Source organism: Nomascus leucogenys, chromosome 11, assembly GCF_006542625.1.
Source record: "Nomascus leucogenys isolate Asia chromosome 11, Asia_NLE_v1, whole genome shotgun sequence".
NCBI lineage: Eukaryota > Metazoa > Chordata > Mammalia > Primates > Hylobatidae > Nomascus > Nomascus leucogenys.
The window spans coordinates 86,229,598-86,252,293 of NC_044391.1; the positions used below are offsets into that span (position 1 = coordinate 86,229,598).

The 22,696-nt window shown below is 31.2% G+C and overlaps 1 protein-coding gene across 1 annotated transcript in view; it reads right to left on the reverse strand.

Annotated features, from left to right (window-relative positions):
- SI (sucrase-isomaltase) overlaps positions 1 to 22,696 on the reverse strand; it is a 102,816-nt gene that overhangs the window by 45,056 nt on the left and 35,064 nt on the right. The window contains exons 17-26 of the mRNA XM_003256396.2: positions 21,131 to 21,247; positions 19,014 to 19,168; positions 17,957 to 18,041; positions 17,151 to 17,207; positions 15,956 to 16,080; positions 14,434 to 14,522; positions 11,118 to 11,167; positions 10,240 to 10,410; positions 8,471 to 8,626; positions 1,317 to 1,520 (exon numbers count right to left, since the gene is read on the reverse strand). Coding sequence (XP_003256444.1) covers positions 1,317 to 1,520; positions 8,471 to 8,626; positions 10,240 to 10,410; positions 11,118 to 11,167; positions 14,434 to 14,522; positions 15,956 to 16,080; positions 17,151 to 17,207; positions 17,957 to 18,041; positions 19,014 to 19,168; positions 21,131 to 21,247 — 1,209 coding nt within the window. The remainder of the gene's footprint in view (positions 1 to 1,316; positions 1,521 to 8,470; positions 8,627 to 10,239; positions 10,411 to 11,117; positions 11,168 to 14,433; positions 14,523 to 15,955; positions 16,081 to 17,150; positions 17,208 to 17,956; positions 18,042 to 19,013; positions 19,169 to 21,130; positions 21,248 to 22,696) is intronic.

The following is a 22,696-nucleotide window of genomic DNA, read 5'->3' on the forward strand; positions in this document are numbered from 1 at the left end:
GTGTTTTTTGATGTGAAAACATATTTTATTTTTATGTTAGAAAATGTGTAGATTTTTACCTATGTCACTTATGCCTTTTTATCTGTGGCTTGAAAGCCCTTTGCTAGCCAGATACAAAATAAATATGCAGCTAAATTTGTTTTAGGCTTATGTTTAGTTTTCACATGGAACTCATTCTAAATTTTATTTTATCATATGATTAAAAACAGACACTTTTCTATATAAGTTATTAAATAACCTACCTCTTCATTATTAATTTGTGAACCTTTCTTCACACACACACATCTTCTATGCTTTTGTGCCATCACACACACACACACACACACACACAATCGTCTATGCTTTTGTGCCATCACACACACACACACACAAACAATCTTTCATGCTTTTGTGCCATCTTGTTTCAATAAACAATCAGGCAATGCTATCTCCAGTTCCACACTGTTTTAATTATATGAATTTTTATTCTTTACCCCTTGCTGAATTTTAACAATTGCAAGGTGTTTATTTTTTCAGACAAACTTAAAAGTTATTTTATGAAGTCTCAAAAGATATTTCACTAAGATTTATATGAAAATACTTTAAAAGCAGCAACTGAGCTAAAGTGAATTAACATTTAAAATATCGTTTACACTTATTTATAATTTTAAAACACTTAATATGAACATTTTTAATAGTTTTTCTCCTTATAGATAGTCCACTTATTCCTATAGTTTTTGATGATTTATTATTTGATTTTTTCATTTGAGTTTGCTAATGAGATTTGTTGTTATTTCTGCTTCTAAATAGTGAGCAATAATGTACAAGAAAATATCCTTGGAAATATAATTTTACATCTAGTTATTTTGTTGATATTTTAAATTTCTAATACTATTCTTAATGGATTCCTTTGGATTCTTAAGTTAAAAAAAAAGCTATCTCTAAAAGTTGAATGAAATTATTGCTTTGGTATGTCTTATTGCATTGGCCTGAAAATTAAGACCACAACTAATAATAGAAACAGTAGGCATCCAATTTTGTTTATTTTAATGACACTATTAGCATAGTTTGATAATAAATGACTTATGTGTTTTGCAAGAATTTAAATTTATTTTTAAAATCATCTTTGTATTTATCACAAAGTTAGCAAGAATGAGCAGTTTCATTTATTGGGCACCTAGCTATGAGTTGTGTAGGAAAAAATATTTTTATAGAATCAAAATATTATCAAATATGTTAATAACCTTTAATATTACATTAAATATCAATCACAGGATTATTCAAAATCTCGTTTCAAGAGATGAGTTAAGCCTTTGGGTAGTTTATATCAAGCATACCTTAAACTGCAACATATCATTTTTGTGATATTTCACCTCCACGCGAAGAGTTGAGATGGGGTCAGAAGGTAACTTTATTCTGGCATTTGCAGTATTTAGTTGGAGGTCAGCTGTTATACCCATTGATGAATAGCGAGCTGAGTTGACTGAATAAGAGTTATCTTGTCTGGGAAAGTAACACTCAGGTGCTTTGGATAGAGAACCCTGAAAACACAATTCACGTTCATTGCCAGAAATTACAAGCCTCGTAATATTTCACTCTTTAAAATTATACTGATGTTTAGTCACACATTGTATGATTTACAAGTTTCATTAATACAAAAATGAAATAACAGTCATAACACAAAATATATTTTATGCGATTTAGGATCCCATGTACTAAAATTTTATACAAAATATTTACATTTACACTCTAGAGAAAGAACAGTAGAGCAGAAGGATCAAATGTCATACATTTTTTAACTCAAAAAATAGCATTAAATTGTGTTGTCTGCAAAAGCAAGTCTATTACTAATAAATTTTGATTCCATGTTTGTTCTTACTCTTCATATTGATTGTTGATTATTGTGTATAAAATGGCATTATAACATGCCTCTGAAGGGCAAGTTCTAGAGTCCTTTTACTTATAATGAAACTCTCAATCCTTCTCTTTTTAACTTGTTCTTATACTGGTCAATTACATCCTGACCTGGATTTGAAATAGGAACCCTGGCCAAGAATCAGAATTGATTGGTTTAACATAGAAGTGAGAGATAAAACCTAAGAAAAAGAATTATAAACTGTGGCAATGATGGCTGGTTGCCTTACCACAATCCATTCTCCCTATCTTCCTTGTTTATTAAATTATTATATTTTGCAGAGAAATATTATATTTATTTACATTTCCAATTTCCTTTTAAAGAAGTTGTGTAAGTCCTCATAAAAGCTCTTTAAAAGAAAGGGGCCTAAGCTGACTAAATTGAGATACTCTGTTTGACTCATCTTCTTGAGGGTGTACTGTCTGGCTTCTATCTAAAGTGAAAAATTTCATCTGTGTACCCTATCCCAGGCCTCCTTACCTATAAAAATATTTCTCCCTCAAATCTCCACCCTCTGTCTTGCATCAATAATATTTCATTCATTATGTTATTTTTAACAGCATAAACTGATTTTATTTCTCTCATTTTTTTAAAGTAAATGTTACCTCAGTAACTTCTCTGACTACTGTTCTATTTTTTCTGCTTTCTTTACAACAAAACATAGAAGTGTTCATCATACTCACTATCTCTAATTTGTCCCTTGATTTTCTCTTGAACTCACTCTAACCAGGCTTTCATCCCTAGTACTAAATCTAATGTTTGCATGTCAAATTTACCAAAGACATCCATGTTGCCAAATCCACATGTCAGTTTCCAGTCCTTATCTTACTGACAAACAATTTGCACAGTTGATCATTTCTTCCATTCTAAATGCTTTGCTCAATTGGCTTCCAGGACCCAGCATGTTATTTCCAACCCAATACTTGAGCTGTTCTTTCTAAGCCTCCTTTGTCATTTCCTCCTTGGCTAAAGTTTGTAATCGCCCAGGGTTTAGTCTTTGAACACTTCTCATCTATTCAAGCTTACTTCATTGATGATATCATCCTACCACATGGCCTTAAACACAGAAATGAAAGTCTCAGCAATAGAATCATACAGGCAGAGGAAAGAACTTCAGAGCTTGAAGATGAGGTTTTTAAATTAACTGAATCCAATAAAGACAAAGATAAAAGAAGAAGACAATATGAACACAGCCTGCAAGAAGTCTGGGATTATGTTAAATGACCAAACCTAAGAATAGCTACTGTTCCTGAGGAAGAAGGGAAATCTAAAAATTTGGAAAACATATTTGAGGGAATAATCAAGGAAAACTTCCCTGGCCTTGCTAGAGACCTAGACATCCAAATACAAGAGAGCTCAAAGAACACCTGGGATATTCATCGCAAAATGATCATTGCCTAGACACATTGTTGTCAGGTTATCTAAAGTTAAGACGAAGGAAAAAATCTTAAGAGCTGTGAGGCAAAAGCACCAGGTAACCTATAAAAGAAAACAGCAGATTTCTCAGCAGAAACCCTACAAGCTAGAAGGGATTGGGGCTCTATCTTCAGCCTCCTTAAACAAAACAATTATCAGCCAAGACTTTTGTATCCAGAGAAACTAAGGTTCATAAATGAAGGAAAGATATAACCTTTTTCAGACAAACAAATGCTGAGAGAATTGTCCACTACCAGAATCAGTCCTACAGCAACTGCTAAAAGGAGCTCTAAATCTTGAAACAAATCCTAGAAATACATCAAAACAGAACCTCTTTAAAGCATAAATCTCACAGGACCTATAAAACATAATAAAAAAAACAAGGTATACAGGAAACAAATAGCACAATAAATGGAATGGTACCTTACATCTCAATACTGACATTGAAAGTAAATGGCCTAAAATGCTCCACTTTAAGGACACAGAATTACAGAATGGATAACTGTTCACCAATCAACTATCTGCTGCCTCCAAGAGACTCACCTAACACATAAGGACTCACATAAACTCAAGATAAAGGGGTAGAAAAAAACATTCCATGCAAATGAACACTGAAAGCCAGCAGGAGTAGCTATTTTTATATCAGACAAAACAAATTTTAAAGCAACAGCAGTTAAAAAAGGCAAAGATGGACATTATAGAATGATAAAAGGCCTTGTCCAACAGGAAAATATCACAATCCTAAATATATATGCACCTAACACTGGAGGTCCCAAATTTATAAAACAATTACTAATAGACCTAAGAATTGAGACAGTCAGCAACACAGTAATAGTGGAGGACTTCAATACTCCACTGATAGTACTAGACAGATCATCAAGCTGGAAAGTCAACAAGGTAAAAATGGATTTAAACCATACCCCAGAAAAAATGGACTTAACAGATATTTACAGAACATTCTACCTAACAACCACAGAAGATACATTCTATTCATCAGAACATGGAACTTTCTCCAAGATAGACTGTATGATAGGGCACAATAAATTTAAGAAATTTGAAATTATATCAAGCACTCTCTGAGACCACAGTAAAATAAAACTGGAAATCAACTCTGAAAGGAACCTTCAAAACCATGCAAATACATGCAAATTAAATAATATGCTCCTGAATGATCATTGGGTCAAAAATAAAATCAAGATGAAAATTTAAAAAGTCTTCTAACTGAATGACAATAGTGACACAGCCTATCAAAACCTCGGGGATACAACATACACAGTACTAAGAAGAAAGTTCATAGCCCTAAATGCCTACACCAGAAAGTCTGAAAGAGCACACATAGACAATATAAGGTCACACTTCAAGGAACTAGAGAAACAAGAACAAACCAAACCAAAACTCAGAAGAAGAAAGGAAATAACAAAGATCGGAGCATAACTAAATGAAATTGAAACAAAAAAATACAAAAGACAACTGAAACAAAAATCTAGTTCTTTAAAAATATAAATAAAATTGATAGATCATTAGCAAGACTGATCAAGAAAAGGAGAAATCCCAAAAAAGCTCAATTAGAAATGAAATGCAAGATACTACAACTGACACCACAGAAATACAAAAGATCATTCAAGGCTACTATGAACACCTTTACACACATAAATTAGACGACCTAGAAGAGATGGATAAATTCCTGGAATGACACAACCTTAAATCAGGAAGAATTAGATAACCTGAGCAGATCAATAACAAGAAGTGAGATTAAAATAGTAATAAAAATTACCAACAAAAAAAATGTCCAGGACCACATGGATTCATAGCAGAATTTTACCAGACATTCAAAGAATAATTGATACCAATCTATTGACATTATTCCACAAGAAAGAGAAAGAGGGAATCCCCTCTAAATTGTTCTATGAAGCCAGTATCACCCTAATACCAAAACCAGGAAAGGACAACGAAAACTACAGACCAATATCCCTGAGGAACATAGATGCAAGAATCCTTAACAAAATCCTGGCTAACCAAATTCAACAACATATCAAAAAGATAGCCCAACATGACCAAGTGGGTTTCATACTAGGCATACAGGGATGGTTTCACATATGCAAGTCAATAAATGTGATACACCACATAAACAGAATTAAAAACAAAAATCATGGGATCATCTCAATAGACACAGAAAAACATTTTAAACATCCAGCATTCAGCAAAATCGGCAAACAAGGGACATACTTCAATGTAATAAAAACCATCTATGACAAACCCACAGCCAACATAATACTGAATGGGGAAAAGTTGAAAGCATTCTCTCTGAGAACTGGAACAAGACAAAGATGGCCATTCTCACTTATTTTCAACATAGTACTGGAAGTCCTAGCCAGAGCAATCAGACAAGAGAAAGAAAGAAATGGCATCCAAATCAGTAAAGGGGAAGTCAAACTGTTGCTCTTTGCTGATGATATGATTGTTTACCTAGAAGACCCTAAAGACTCCTCCAAAAAGCTCCTAGAACTGATAAAATAGTTCAGCAAGTTTGTCGATACAAAATTAATGTACAGAAATCAGTAGCTCTTTTTTAAACCAAAAACAAGCAAGCTGAGAATCAAATCAAAATCTCAACCTCTTTTACAATAACTGCAGAAAATAAAATAAACTAAAATACTTAGGAGTATACCTAACCAAGGATGTGAAAGACCTCTACAAGGAAAACTGCAAACACTACTGAAAGAAATCATAGATGACACAGATGGAAACACATCCCATGCTCATGGAGGGATAGAAAGAATATTGTGAAAATGACCATACTGCCAAAACAATATACAGATTCAATGCAATTCTCATCAAAACACCATCATTATTCTTCACCAAACTGGAAAAAACAATCCTAAAATTCATATGAAACCAAAAAAGACCATGCATAGCAAAAGTGAGAATAAGCAAAAAGAACAAATCTGGAGACATCATATTACTTAATTTCAAACTATACTATAAAGCCATAGTCACCAAAATAGCGTGGTACTGTATAAAAATAATCACATAGACCAATGGAACAGAATAGAGAACCCAGAATTAAACCTTGATACTTAAAGCCACCTGATCTTCGATAAAGCAGACAAAAACATGAAGTGGGGAAAGGACATCCTATTCAACAAATGGTGCTACGATTATTGGCAAGCCACATGCAGGAGTATAAAACTAGATTCTCATCTCTCACCTTATACAAAATTCAACTCAAGATGGATTAAGGACTTAAATCTAAGACCAGAAAATACAAAAATTCTAGAAGATAGCATTCTAGAAATTGGCTCAGGCAAGGATTTGATGACCAAAAAAAAAAAAACCGCAAATCCAATAAAAACAAAGACAAACATCTGGGACTTAATTAAACCAAGAGCTTTTGCAGTGCAAAAGGAACAGTCAGCAGAGTAAACAGACAACCCACAGAGTGGGAGAAAATCTTCACCATCTATACATCTGACAAAGAACAAATATCCAGAATCTACAACAAACTCAAATAATTTAGCAGGAAAAAACAAACAATCCCTTCAAAAAGTGGACTAAAGGCATGAATAGACAAATCTCAAAAGAAAAGATGAACAAATGGCCAACAAACATATGAAAAAATGATCAGCGTCACTAATGACCAGGTAAATGTAAATTAAAACAACAGTGTGATACCACCTTACTCCTTCAAGAATGGCCATAATCAAAAAATTAAAAAAAAAATAGATGTTGGCGTGGATTCAGTGAAAAGGGGACACTTCTACACTGATGATGGGAATGTAAACTAGTACAACCACTATGGAAAACAGTGTGGAGATTCCTTAAAGAATTAAAAGCAGAACTACTATTTGATCCAGCAATCCCACTACTGGGTATCTACCCAGAGGAAAATAAGTAATTATACAAAAAAGATAGTTGCACGTGCATGTTTATAGCAGCACAATTGCAATTGCAAAAATGTGGAACCAAACCAAATGTTCACCAATCAATGAGTGGATAAAAAAACTGTGGTGTATACATATACATATATATATATATATATATGTATGTAGATATGTAACATTAGCATTATATATAATGTTATATATACATAATTATATATAAAACACTGAAAGTATTTAATAGGAAAGATAAAATTTCACGTTTTCATGTTTAGAAGATATTTATTCTTTAGTAAAATGAATTGTTCCCACCTGTCCTTTATATTTGTTTTGATAAAGTTAGCATACTTTGAATGCAAAGGGGAATGGATGTGGATTTGGCTGAAAAGAGGCAACTTAAAGAGAAGGTTTAGAGAAGTGAACCTCACTATCTGACTTGTATTGATTTTAGAATCTTCTCACTTTTTCTGTTCTTATATTCTTCCCTATTCTTCACTAGTGATACAGATTATGTTGCTTTAACAATTAATGGAGAGAAATTGAGATAATTTCTCTGGAGGCAGAGATTCTATGCATCTCTTTATACAAATGTAAATGTCTCTGGGAAATTGCTGACAAATATGTCTTGACTTGCCTCAATGATATAACAAATGCATTTAATTATTTGGTTATATTAAATAAACATATTTGTTGACAAAACTCAATGATGTAACGAAAAGCCCAGAATTTGAAAAACAGGCATAGCAAGAGGGAATGTTTTACAATGTCTTTCCTGTGACATTGGTAAGAACACCTGCCATCCTCAGCCATCATCATTTTGTCAAAATGAAAGCCAAAATAACTGGCCAGAGATTATCATCTTTAGTGGAAGAGAAGTAGCCCATTACTCAACATCATATGTCTTAATAACTTGAGACAATGCTTTCAAAATAGTGTCCACTACTGGCATATCTTACCCAAATGAGCAAATCAGCTACAGTCAACACCAAGTAGAGTGTAACTCTCAGACAGAGTATTATTTTATTAAGTAAAGTTACACTATCCAAAGTGCCTGGAAAGCAATTTACACATCAATTCAGCCTGGCATTTACTAAGATATGTCTTTGGATAACTAATTAAGATAAAAGTGAATTGCCTGTCAGAGATGCTAACTTCAAATTCCAAATGATTATCTACTTGAATTTAGTTTATATGCTGCAGATTTAAAATTATAATATGTAAATTTGCATCAAAATGCTTATGTGAAAACCATATCATGAGTAATAATTAAAATTATTATTACCGTTCGCCATACACAGCCACGTTGTATGCATTTTTGTTCAGTCGCCAAATCTGCATCTGGATAACAATTAAATGTTTCATTTTCCGAGAAAATTTGATTCCATTCAACACTAAAGTTTCTTCCAAGATTAAGGCTGAGATCTGCAATTAGGAGAACCTTTGAAGACAAAAAAAAAAAAAAAAACACAAACAAACAAAAACATTAAACACTGTATCTGATCATTGGATGATTTAAAAAAATATTTTACATTTCACAAAAAGTGGCAACGATGGCAATTCTTCAAATTAAATCATTAATAATTTTGATAAAATACTTGAAAACCAGAAAATATATATGCAATATATATGTGTGTATTTATGTATATACATACATATATGTACACATGTCACACACATAGAATTGTGTCTATAATTGGGATGTCAAAATTATGTTTGATTATTGCTTATATACCTTGGGAATAATGTGAGCAAGATTTATCCCACACCTAGATTTTCATCTGCATAGCTTACCTTTCGATACCCACCAAACATAGTTGCAAAACTTTACTTTAAGGAATGAAAATTCATATAAAGATCAATCTATGCACAGCAGAATTATGAAGATTATATATATAATACATATATTTATAAGCATAAAGTGGACATACAAATAGCCACAGATAGACCTTTATATTGCATACATAACCAATACAATTATTTTTTGTTATTCTCTCTTTTAATCTCTATTAGAGTCATAAAGTTCAAATAAGCTTGTATTACTTAATTTATATAAATTTATTCTTATAGTGCTAGGAAATATAAATCATAATATGCCTATTAAATAAAAAATAATTGACCAGTACATATTTTCTGAAAATTAATAGTTGAAAAGCCCTGGGCCAGAGATCTATGAGTTGGACAAAAATATTATAAGACAATGTTCTATATCTTAAATAATTTAGAAATTATTTATGGTAATATTACTAATAATTTAGTATTATATAAATGGAGAAAAGGTAAATGACAAAAATAATTGCTTTCTTGTTTTTAAATATTACAGTCTCATTTTAATACATCAATCTACTACCCAAAGCAACATTATGATTGAAATATTACATTTTGCAAATGAGAAAGCTAAAATAATGAGAGATTTATTTAGTGTGTTTAGAAGCAGAGATAGCAGAGCTGGAATCTGTGCATCCAATAACAGTGCATCCAATTTTGTTATTCTTTTCCCCTTTATACTACAACTGTAAAAAGAGACAAAAATCACAACATAAGGAAGGCTTTCTACAGGAGAAGGCAAGTGTAAACACAAAATTAAAGTCAGAAAAGTACAAGATATATTTTGAGGACAATGAGACCTCACTAAAAAAGAAACAGGAGAAAGACTAAAGAAATGAACTAAATCAATATGTTGAAGAGTCTAAAGCAGCTAAAACATTTGGGATTTTCTTTTGTGTGCAATAGGTAGGTTAGAGTTCAGATTTGAAGAATTTTTATGGAAAATATTAGAAAGGCCTATATAATTAGAATGCATGAGAAAATGAAATGTATAGAGAGAAATAGCAAGGAATTCCCTTCATATTGATATCTAAATACAAATTGGATTGACATAAATTGGAATATTGTTCAGAAAAAGTGAAGAAAAAAATGAAGGGAGGAAGGAAGCAAGGAAGGGAAGAAAGGAAGACACATTGTGAGGAGAAATAGGATAAGTGCCTGAATGGTTATATAATGTTAAATGTGAGATTATATGATAGCTAAAATATTTTAAAAGATTGTAATTACCTGGTTAGAAGCATCGTAAGTGAAATTGGAATGAGCGCTCATTGGTTGATTATTTTCCGCCACTCTAACTTCTGTAACAGTGTCTGTCAACCCAAGGATTTTTACAGTCTGAAATGCTAAGGTAGTTCCTTCCTGATATGATGAATGTGTGCACACAATATCTAATTTGTTCTAGGAAAAAATAGTGTAAGATATTATGTATTAGGTTATCAGATACAAACCTGAAATAACAATACTGATATGAAATAGCAAAAAAAGTCATCATCTATATCTCTATCCCCACCAGCTCTCCTCATCCAAGTATCACATAGAAATATACTCATTAATAACTATTTTCATTTTTATGTATATGCCAGAAAATTTTATTTTCAGAGATAACCTTAATTATTCATAAGCAACACATATATACTCATTCTTATTCTAACCCTAACATTGATGAAGAATAATTTAGCTTTGCTAAAAAAGAACGTATGAAAAAACCCAATATCTATGAAAAAATCATTCCTATTAACTAATCAAAATTTAATAAACCAAAATCCACACCAATTATTACTGTGACTAATTCATTAAAACATTTTCAAATATGTTGAAATTGTTTTCCTAGGGCATGTTGCCTAAAAACAAACATAACATGTCAAGAAGTCAAAAGGTTTCTTTGCATCAATTACATGGCCTCAAACTTTATAAAATTTTAAGGTAACAATTTGTTTAGAATTTAACAATTTAAATATAACAATGTAATTGAACAATTTATTTCATTATATTCCCTTAAAATCTGTAGGCAATGTAAACACCTTTTCCAAAAAATTCATCATAAAAGAATAACCTAGGCATGAACAAATTATACATTTAACTATATGTACAAAGAGAGTGCTTACATTAGAAACTGAAAACGTATATAATATGTAGTTGTCATTTTGTATGGTATCTGAAATAAAAAATACCGTGATCAGTACAAAATGTAATGTTAAATTCTTTGCTCTGGTTTTACACTTATATAACACTTACGAAATTTGAACAAATTAGATTCTGTTTATTAATGAAGCATCCCAAACAGATTTTATTTTTAAATTTTTTAATTGTCTCTAAATAATATAATAATGGTATTTTATTTTCACAGCAAGTAGAGGTAATGAATACATATTTGCCTTGTTTACTTTTTCAAAGACTACCAAGATTTTTCTGGAAATTAAGAGAAAGCAAAACTTACAGTAAATAATATATAATTGAAAATGTATTATTTTGAATGATATTCTCTCCCTCGTAAACCTCATAACAGTAAATTTTTCTTCGGAATACATAGCATAGTATAATATATTTTGCATCTTTTTGCTTATTTTTTTCTATTATTTTTGTATTCAAGGAAAAAAATAAATCTGGAGACATGTTGAAGATTGAAATAAACTTTAATCTGTAATTTAGATAAACTTTAATGAGGAAAATGGGTGAATACAATGATTCTGTACCATATAGGTAATGCAACTTTTATTCAACATATCTCTTTAAAAGAAAAACTGAATATAAGCACTGAAATGGTTTGTCATAAACAGTGTTAAAATATAAAGGGAATCCTAGGATTCATATAATATACTTTCCATAACATTAATTTGCTTAAAATTTTAGTCCTAGGAAACAAAATTATATTCAGAACCTGAACTGAAGATCACTTTACTGTCTCCATGTTTGCTTACAAATCCATTAATCAGAATTCTGGTTTTCTTTTACTTTTTAAATGCACATAGCTACATAGGTATCATATTAGATAATTGATTGAATTATATTATTCATATACTTAACTACTTATATGAAAGTAAGCGGCCGGGTGCGGTGGCTCACGCCTGTAATCCCAGCACTTTGGGAGGCCGAGGCGGGCAGATCACGAAGTCAGGAGATCGAGACCATCCTGGCCAACATGGTGAAACCCCGTCTCTACTAAAAACAGAAAAAATTAGCTGGGCGTGGTGGCGGGCGCCTGTAGTCCCAGCTACTCAGGAGGATGAGGCAGGAGAATGGCGTGAACCCAGGAGGAGGAGCTTGCAATGAGCAGAAATAGTGCCACTGCACTCCAGCCTGGGTGACAGAGCGAGACTCCGTCTCAAAAAAAAAAAAAAAAAAAAAAAAAAGAAAGTAAGCTATTCATATGCATCTTTAGCAGTAGACAGTATGTTGTTGGAATGTTTATATAATTTGAATAATAAGAATAATCTTATAATTGCACCACACATGCTGTCGATGGAGGTGTTATCTCAACAACATTGTTTGATTGATGACTACAAATAATGTAAGTTCAGCTGAAATCCACTTTTACAAAACTTCTATGTAGTAAGTTTTGGCTTACTACCTAAGCCAGAGAATAGGTTTGGAATCTAATCTCACAGGAGAGCTCACCCTAGTGTGCTTACACCCCAGGGTATTTAAGAAAGAGCAAGAAGATTGGTGTGCTAAAATTGAATGAGAAATAAAAAGCAATACAGGATAATGTGTTTGTGTGTGTGTGCGTGCGTGTATGTGTGTGCGCGCATGCACGTGTGCACATGTTAAAGCACAAATAATAAGCTCTCTAGGTCTCAATAAAACTCTGTCTCCTAACTGAGTAAAATGGAGGATCATTAGAAGGTTTTGAGAAGAGATGCAATTACTGGAATCACCTTTTAAAATGATTACTCTACCTGCTGGATTGTAATAAAATTTAAAAAGGGGTTAAAAAGAGCTACAGGCCAGTTAGGAAGTTATTGCTCTAAATTAACATGAAAGATGGTGGTGACAGTGGGGGAACTGATGAGAGGCTGCAGATCAAAGTAGAACCAATGAAATCCTTAGGCTGTGAGAGAGAATAGCCCATTCCAAGGTGCTGGCATCTGTAGCAATGAAGTTACCATTAACTGAGAAAGGGAACACCATAGATGGAGCAGATATATGGTGGTAAGATCCAAGTTCTATCTTGGCAGATTATGTTTTAGATTTTTATTAGACAAACAAATAGAGAAGTACATAGAAGACTGGTTTGGAGATATAAATTTAAAAGTGAGGTAAATGGTATGAAAGACTACATTTATCAAGGGAAGGACTACCGGTAAAGAATAATAATAATTAAAAGACAGAATATTTATAATTAATAGCTGTTAATGATACAAGTAATTCATAGCTTGCTTTGAGAAAATCACCCACAGAATAGATCTTTCCTTAGAATGAGTTTGATTGCTAATACATTGGTATAATGCCATAAATAAATGTAATTTATTTAAATGAATGTTAACTGAGGGTGAATTTAAGTCTTAGGAGAGAATTATAGAATCTTGTGGTAATTTTTAAATATACACATTTTAAAAAATAAATAAATAAATATTCACATGTTTCATATACATTTAAAGGCATTTAGGATAGTCTTTTTCTTCTTGTTGTCCTTCCTATATTTATCTGTAACTCTTTAAAATTTGTACAAGCATATTCCTTAATATACCTGATAAGTAGTTAATTAAAATAGAAGATAAACCATAATTTTTTATACTCATATATAAAACACATACCTAACAGCCCTCTATTAGAAGAAACGAGATTTTCCTAAAAAGTTTCTAAAAATGTATAAGGAAAATTGTAAGTGAATAGTTAAATACAAATAGACAAACTTACTATGGCATAAGAAATACCATAGCATAAAATTACTTTTAAACATTTTGTTTGGTATACTGAATTCCCAAGTTTGGAACTCAAGAAATTCAATTAAAGATAATAAGGAAAATAAATTGTAAACAATTGATACGATGACATTCTTACCTCAAATAATTTGACATTAAATAACTAAATATTTAAATGTTTGTTTTAGTTTCTGTTTACAGTAACAAAATTTTAGTTATAATCACTACCTTACTTTAAAACAGTTGAAAATATAATGCAATTTGTATATCTGAGAATGTATTGACTATTTTAATCTAAAAGATAAAGTTAGATTAAAAAGTCTTGCCAAAGACTTACAACAAACAAAAGCACAAAACTGGATATTTTAGTTAAATATAGATAAAGCAAATAACAATGTTAAAAGTTTTAAAGTAGCCTAAAAGCCTGCAACAGATAAAACACATTAGGAATTAAAAATAAAAAATTGTGGTATTTTAAAAATGATACAACCTATATCAATAAAGCCAAAACTTCCCATTATCAAAATGAACATTCAAAGCATATCGCTTTCAGACTTACCTTTAGTTTCTCCATCATCCCAGAAAAAGTCTCCTTCAGCTGTGTTGTTTTCACCTAATGCGACTATAAGTCCTAGAGGATTCTTACGGCTGTTAAGAAAAATTAGGTGCATATATGATTAAAAATAAATCCATAATAATACAATATCCTATAAATAAGTCCACTTCCACCTGTTTGTTTTATGGGCCCTGAATTCAGTAAGGACATTGAAATCAATAAATTTGTATTTATATGTATTAATAATTTACTGATATCAATGTTCTTATGTGAATACTGAAATAATTTATACATGTAGAAAATGAGTCAAAAGAATAAATGTAATAAATGCAATAATGGATTTTTTGAAGGCTGAGATACTTGCAAAGTTGAAATAATGTAATATTTTAATTCAAACAAGAAAAATTAAATGTGTCTCATTAAGGCTCAACTCAACCTGTATAACCCTAAATCTCAATGTATTAAGTCTACATCTTATGAGCAAGAAAATAAAAAATATGATTAAAATTAAAAAAATATTTAGTGGAATCTGTAAGAATCTTATAGATGAAATGATTATAACAGGAGAAATGAGATGTAGTCAAGAAATATGTTTTTTTTTTTTTTTAGTTACATTTTACCAGGCATCTCCTGGACTGTATAGGATGTATTCCTTCCAGTATGCATTTACCAAAATGTTTGTTGCTGTTGATCATTACAGCTCTCGTGTATAACAATTTTTTGAGAACATACTCATGAATCAGTTACATTATGATACTAGTCCATTCTAGAATGCCAAAACAGTTAAATTACTAATTACTAATGCATATCGCTAACATACTACATACAAGAAAAGAATAAATAATATAATTTCAGATATTCTTAATGTTATGAAGAAAATACAGTAGGGTAAGGAATAAAGAGTAACTTCCTATTGGGTTGTGGCAGAATAGGGAAAAGTATGTGAATTCAATACGGCACTTTCTGTGCTCTTTGTACTCAGAATGAATATGTGAAATGGAGCACCAGCATTTTCAAGTTTCTTTTATTTTTAGAAAACATTTCTGAGATTTACACTTAGTGAGCAATTTAGTTTCTCTCTCGCTCTTTATCTAACATGAAATATACAGTTCATTTATGAACTTAAAACATTTTAGCAGAAAGAAATACATTGGGATTTATTTATGTATGGAAATTCAAATATGTAAAAATTAACAAATACTTTACTCAATTATATAACAAATATTCACATTTTGTATAGTTATTAAGAATCAAATATTATCTTTAATTATGCTAATGTGAGTAAATTTTTGATACAGGAAGTTAACTTCTAAGTAAATTAGAAATTTTGAAAATCAAGATATTTATAATAATATAAATAATTTCATTCTTTTTATAACTACGATGGTTATAGTTCAGTATTACCTCTGTATGTCAAATATCGTCCAGTGAAAAAACTAAATATTATCTCTAATTCTTAATGCAAATATGGAATATTAAAATTTGAATTTTATTTTAGATTTCAATTAATGATTTTTCATTCTACCTTGCTGTTGTTGTTACATCTGGTTCTTGAATGGGGATGATATAACCTCCTCTAAGATGTAATCCTATTTTGTCTGCTGGAAGATACATATCAACACGTTGTTTCCTCCATGGCCTTTTTGCACCCTAATAATTGGAAGATTAAAAACATTCTTAATATCACAAGAATTAAAAGGTATGCATGGAAGCAATTTTTATTATGAGCAATTTATGTCATCCAAATGAACACGAATATATTTTTTTCCAACTTTAGGATAATTTTTTTTCAGTATGCTGAATAAAGCAGAGGAAATATAAGTTCACTTTCTCAAAAATAAAAAAAATCAACAAAAAGAGATTCATTTTCTTCCTACAATAATTAACAGCACTTTAATGAGCTTTTATATTCCTTGTTTTGGTTTAAAGTTAACTATGCCTTTAGTAAGGATTTTCTTAAAATCATTATTTCTGTAAAAATAAAGGGTATGCTTAGCCAATATAAGTGATATGCAAAATAATATCATTTAAAATAAATATTGTGGGCCGGGCGCAGTGGCTCATGCCTGTAATTCCAGCACTTTGGGAGGCTGAGGTGGGCAGATCACAAGGTCAGGACATCGAGACCATCCTGGCCAACATGGTGAAACTCCATCTCTACTAAAAAAAAAATACAAAAAACAAAATAAAATAAAATAAAATAAAACAAAACAAAATAAAATAAATATTGCTCAAAAGGTCTTGTTCAATTGAAAAAATGGATGGTGTATTTGAGTGCTGTTATTTTGCCTTTTCAAGGTTGAAATAAAAGCCTTTTTCAAATATTTGAATATACCATATAAAAACAAATATATAAGATTAGCTCAGCACTCAAGTCTTCTGGCAATAAGATAAATATGTAAAATAGGGAAAAGCATTAAAATAAGTTGCCACTCCTTCCTAAATTACTGCTAACCTTTTATTTCCAAAATTTAAAAATAAATAATATATTTTTATGCTAAATAATATAACTTCATATTAGAGTCTAGCTCATGTGCAACAGAGGGTATACTTACACAAATTTTAACACATTTTTAAAGTTTGAAATTTTTTTTTAGTAATAACAGAAATTCTAAAAATATGTATGCTATGTAGTTAAGTTTCTATGGAATTAAGTTTCTATGTAGAAATGTTTGAAAATATAATACTTGTGAGTCCATTAGTATGTTAAGGTTACTTACAGATTCATAATCATACCAAATAGCATCAGGGATGTAGGCACTCACAGTATCTGCTCCCTAAAATAAAGATAATATGTATTTTTTAATTTCAATTTTTAACAGAGAGGATCTTATCAAATATTAAGTTGGGTTTTCATAGTCAAGGGAAAAGAACTTTATGTTGTTGCGCTCCAATATTTCCTATAGATAATAATCAAAGGGCTATTTTATTAGCTTTAGATAATATCATATTGTAAAACTTACAAAAACAAAGAGGTAAATAAAAAATAATTTAGATAGCAATTAAAATAATGTATTCATATATGTATATTGTTATAAACCACATGGTCATTTTGAATGTGAATATGTTTATTTCTGTATACCTCAATGGACACACACACCTTTTAAAAATAGGTAATAATTACCAACTCACTCCAGTGTTTCTCCAACATTTTCATCTGATCAGCGAGTTTTCCAGTTCCTCTTTATTTACAATTGAGCAAAATGTCAGTGTATATGTCTACTTAAATGAGAGCTCTTTGTTATTATGATTTGATTTTGATTTGATAATACAGTTTTTTTTCAGAGCAATAACTTCATATAATTTTCTTGTCCCCAGTTAGATATTACATATTTGGTAAGCATACATCTACTTAATATTTCTATAACTTTTTGAAATTTGTTTCACATCGTAGAATTCCAACTTCATATTTATCAGCTTGAAACAGTCCACTGAGTAACATCTATTATTCAGATGTTTTGTAATGTAGGGTCGATTTAGTTATACAAAGTTTAAACAACAAAGTTATTAAACCTATAGAGCATACCTGTTTTAGAACAGGAGTAATCAGTAATGCGGGGCCCCACAAAAACTCAGTGTCCTCAATCCAGCTGTTTGTATCCTCATAAAACCTAAGAACAATGACAATGTTTAAAGTATAATAATGAAAAATTTAGTTTATCCAAATTACTGGTTCAGTTTATCCTTTCAGTTTTTTCCTGGGAATTGTTATTATCTTGAATTGTGCTTGTTTCAGATGACATTTTGAATCCATAGTTCTTACATCCTCTATTGTTCATCTGGCACTCAAGAAGGAAGGGAGGAAGGGAAGAAGGAAGAAGGGGGGAGTAGAAGAGGGAGAAAGGAAAAGGAAGAAATGAAGGAAAGAAGGAGGGGAGGGAGGATAGGAGGAAGGGATGGGAACAGAGGGAAGGAAAGTAGCAAGTGGGTAGGGAAGGGAAGAAGGAAGGAAGAAAAGAGAGAAAGAAAATTAGTTTATCCCATACTCAGAAAAAATCTATCATAGATGACAAGGTTACTTTTTATTTATACAAAAACTCTTCTGTTTAATTATTTTCTCCTATAAGATAGGTTCATAAAGTATAGGAAATCTTTCATATTCTACTTTCTTCACTTAAAGCTTTTTCGTGGTAAACTCTAGTTTTTACCTGAATTTAAAAGGATCTTTAAGTCATCACAGAAAGGCCCTGATCTGGTCAAAGATATATGCAAAGGTAAGCACAATTTTCCTTTTTTGTAAGTATTATACTCTACTCTTGATCTATATTTAGTTTATTGTTTGAATATTTAGTTGATGTATTTTTAATAATTCTATGCTTAATCTCTTTACTGATAAAATATCCTAACATATTTTATATATCTTTTCCTTGTAAGTTCTATTTAATTCTCTCATTTCTATCTAAACATTGTCCAATTAAATATATTTACTGGCATCATTATATAGCTCTTCAAATCATTTATACAAATGTAAAAACAAGCAACAGAAATTTAATTGATATCTTGATTTATCTCCATTAATCTTTTCTGTATAAGTTTGAACATAATTCAAAAGGTGTTATTAAATTATTGTACATAGTACTCACTCATGAAGAACTGGTCTTGCTACTGTTTCTCCAAACACATGGGCTTTATAAAACAGAGTGTAGAGGAAAGGTAATAAGGTGTAACGAATAGTTAAATAGTGCCTTGATGAATTAACCAAAAGGGAATTCTGCCCAAAAAATGCAGGATCCTGATGCTGTGAGATAGAAAGAGAAATTAAAATAAGAAAGCTAAAATAAGAGTGAAAATTAAAGTAGAAGCACTTTAATCTGCTTTTTAAAGCAAACTACATAAATTTCAGCTTGTTTATGAGAAACTAAAATTATTCCTATTTCATCATCAAAGTGTCTGAATGACTATTTCTAGGTTTTGTTACATGTTTTAATTAAACTTAATTTTGAAGTGGACATTTCAACATATTTAAAGTGTTGCCACAGAAAAAATAATTTTTTTTAACAAAATAGAATTTTTATCTTGTAAATCAATGTTTCATGCTTCCTTGCACCCACAGCCTTTATCATGGAATATTGTAATCCCTACCAGTGAAGGTAGAGCATACCTACCCACGCTTTGACGTGGCATTCAGTCATGCAAACTACTCTGGCCAATATGATGTTATTATATGTGACACATTAAAGCAGAGGCTTGAAATGGGCTTGCCTAAGGACTTACTGTTTTATGCCATTGCTATTAGAATTATCACAGGTAGGTTGCTGGCTCAGGAACACAGGGAACAGAGTTACCTGGACAGCCTGTAGATTTACAATTTGAAGTGCAGCCTCTCTACTGAGCTCGGGTGAGATAAGTGGCTCCTTCAACCAAGTAACACTGATATGGACAAGCCTGTTTAGACCTCTTGCTTTGGGTAACAATATTAACTGAAGACCTCAACAACTGTCTCCCTGAATCCACTATTAAGTTGCACTGAAAACTATGTTTCCCAGTGCTGCTCCCAGCTTTGAATGAGCATAGTAAGAACACCATGCAGGCTCATTCCTGGGAGATTCGAGAAAGATCAATGGTCAACTTTCCCTGAAGGACTCCCCACTCACTTGACTGAAACTTGGTTAGAACTAGGCTGCAATTCGGGATTCTCCCTACCAAACCACCTTCCTTCCCTTCATCTTCATCAAGTTCAGACCTGATCAGTGGTCTGCAGGCTCTCCTCATTTTCTCATGCCCACTCCCTTTATCATTCACATTATTTCACCAATAAATTTCAAAATTTATTTCTGTCTTATCATCAGCATTTTGGAGAATACAAATGAACGTAGAGTGTTGTGTAATTTCTATCAAAATCTCCCATGGACACACATTTCCTGAAAGTATCATTTCGGTGTATTAGGAAGAAACTAATCTCCAATTGGTACCTTAATTATTTTCGATTATGCCTCCTTCCAGGCTGAGCTCAGTAGTTGTCCCTCTTCTCAAAAACAATATAAGCCCTGTATGCAATCAGTGTGTGAGCATTGAATGGTTTCTTAACCAACAGATACTTAATTGACTTAATGGTTTAACTGAATTTTACTATTCTCTCTGAAAAACATGCCTATGATCGTGAGCCCACAGTATGCTGAGTTCCCAGGGCTGGTAGACTAGCTTTGTATTGTCTTGCACTTCTGCTTCTACCAGTCCAAAACTGTGTTTTAAAAGTGTTAGTTTTGTTTTTGTCTCTATGCCAGTTCTATTTATTATTGAAAGACGCTTGACTCTAATTGTTTTGTGCGTATCTTTAAATTTTTGTTTTACATGAACTAAACAAAAACTCAAAATCCATGACAGTATATTATAACTTTTCTTTGTATAAAAGTTACCTGGAACTTACATTGTTAGAATCCAATAATTCATACTCTAAAAGCTTTGGCTCTACTTTAAAATACTGGTAAATTAATATACTTGTACAGTGTATGCATTAGTCTCAACTAAAATATTTGTGCTGTGAACACATTTCATTTCATGATTTCCTTATTTGACAGTTTTTTAAAAAATGTAAAAATATACAAAATGTGTATAGGACTTGAGAGAGGGACTTCTAACAATGCTTTATAAATTATGCTACAATCTTTCAGACCATATACTCTGTAGATTTAATTTAAGAACATTAATAAAAATTATGATTGTGTTTTATTTCACAACATGGAGAACAAGAGGCACTTACTTCATATCCGTCAGAATTATGGTTTCTGGAAAATGGATAAAATGCCCCAAGTTGCATCCATCTTCTGCAAAGTTCTTCCGTGGTTTCAGCCACAAATCCACAGATATCTGCTCCAACCTAAATAACAAATATATTTTCTATTTATAATGCTAAGATTCTCAAATTTGCCTAGAGCATCACACTGTATGCCTCAACTGATTAATGTGCGTTATATACAATTTGTTTTACTCCTTTTATATACGCTTCCTTAAGCCAATTCATTTTCCATTTTTGCTCCATCTTTGTCTCTAGTTGCATTATTTTACAGGTTCTTTCCTTCACTGTCCCTTTATGCATTTTCTTATCTTTTTGTATTTACATTTTACTCATTTTTTATTTTGATGTTCTCATTAATTCATTGTAAAAGATGAAATTATTGTATGAAAATACGTTGCTTCTTAATCCCAAACTAAACTTCTTTGGTTTGATTTTTCTTATTTATAATATAATATGTAACTGTAGGAATAAAATAACAAACTGTGACCATGTGTTCATGTTGAGCTTTGAAATTAATTATTCCAAATAAAATTGAGCTTTGCCCAATGTGTACCCATATAAGACTGCATTATCCTTATTTAAGGACCCTCCAGAAAATACTATCCTGAATTTAGTGTTTACCATTTACAAACATTTCTTTATTTTTTCTGTGTAAGTATATATGTATCTATAAACAATACATAGCATTGTTTTGCATGTTTTCTTAACTGTATAAATGACATGTTGTATGCATTATAACGTAATTTCCTTTTTGTGTGAGATTCAATTATATTAATATCGCTCTAGTTTTCCAATGTATGGGAACCCATGACTATAAAAATTCTTCCGTGAAATTTATATATAGGCTGAGCATCCCTAATCCAAAAACCCAAATTTGAAATGCTTCAAAATCCAAAACGTTTTGAGAGCCAACATAATGCCAGAAGTGGAAAGTTCCATACCTGACCTTAAGTGACAGGTTGTAGTAAAAACTGTTTCCTGAACAAAATTATATAAAATTACCTTCAAACTATGTGTGTAAGGCGTATATGAAACATAAACTTGCTCATTTAAGTCATTTCATTACAAACATGTAAATATTAAAATATCTGAAAATACCTGAAATCTGAAACTCTTCTGGTCCCACACATTTTGGATAGGAGGTACTCACACTGTACAGATATCCTTGTGAATATGTAAAAAATGTATTTTTATTCAATGGTGTACATACATAGGATTATTTTTCTGGTTTATTTGTAATGTGCATTGTATAATCAGAACTGTTTGTAACCATTTGCAAGCACTATAATAGCACATGAAGTTTCCCCTTATTCATTTTCTTGCAAATTCTTGATATTTTCAGACAAATTTTTATCACCTTTCTTCATAAAATATATCTTACGACAGTTTTTACTTGCATTTCTCTGATTACAGGGAAGTTGAGAACTTTTTCATATTTTTATTGGGTCCCTATAGATTACTCTTTCTATGGAATTGCCTGTTTATATCTTTTACTTACTTTTCTATTGTTCTTAATTTTTATAGATTTAA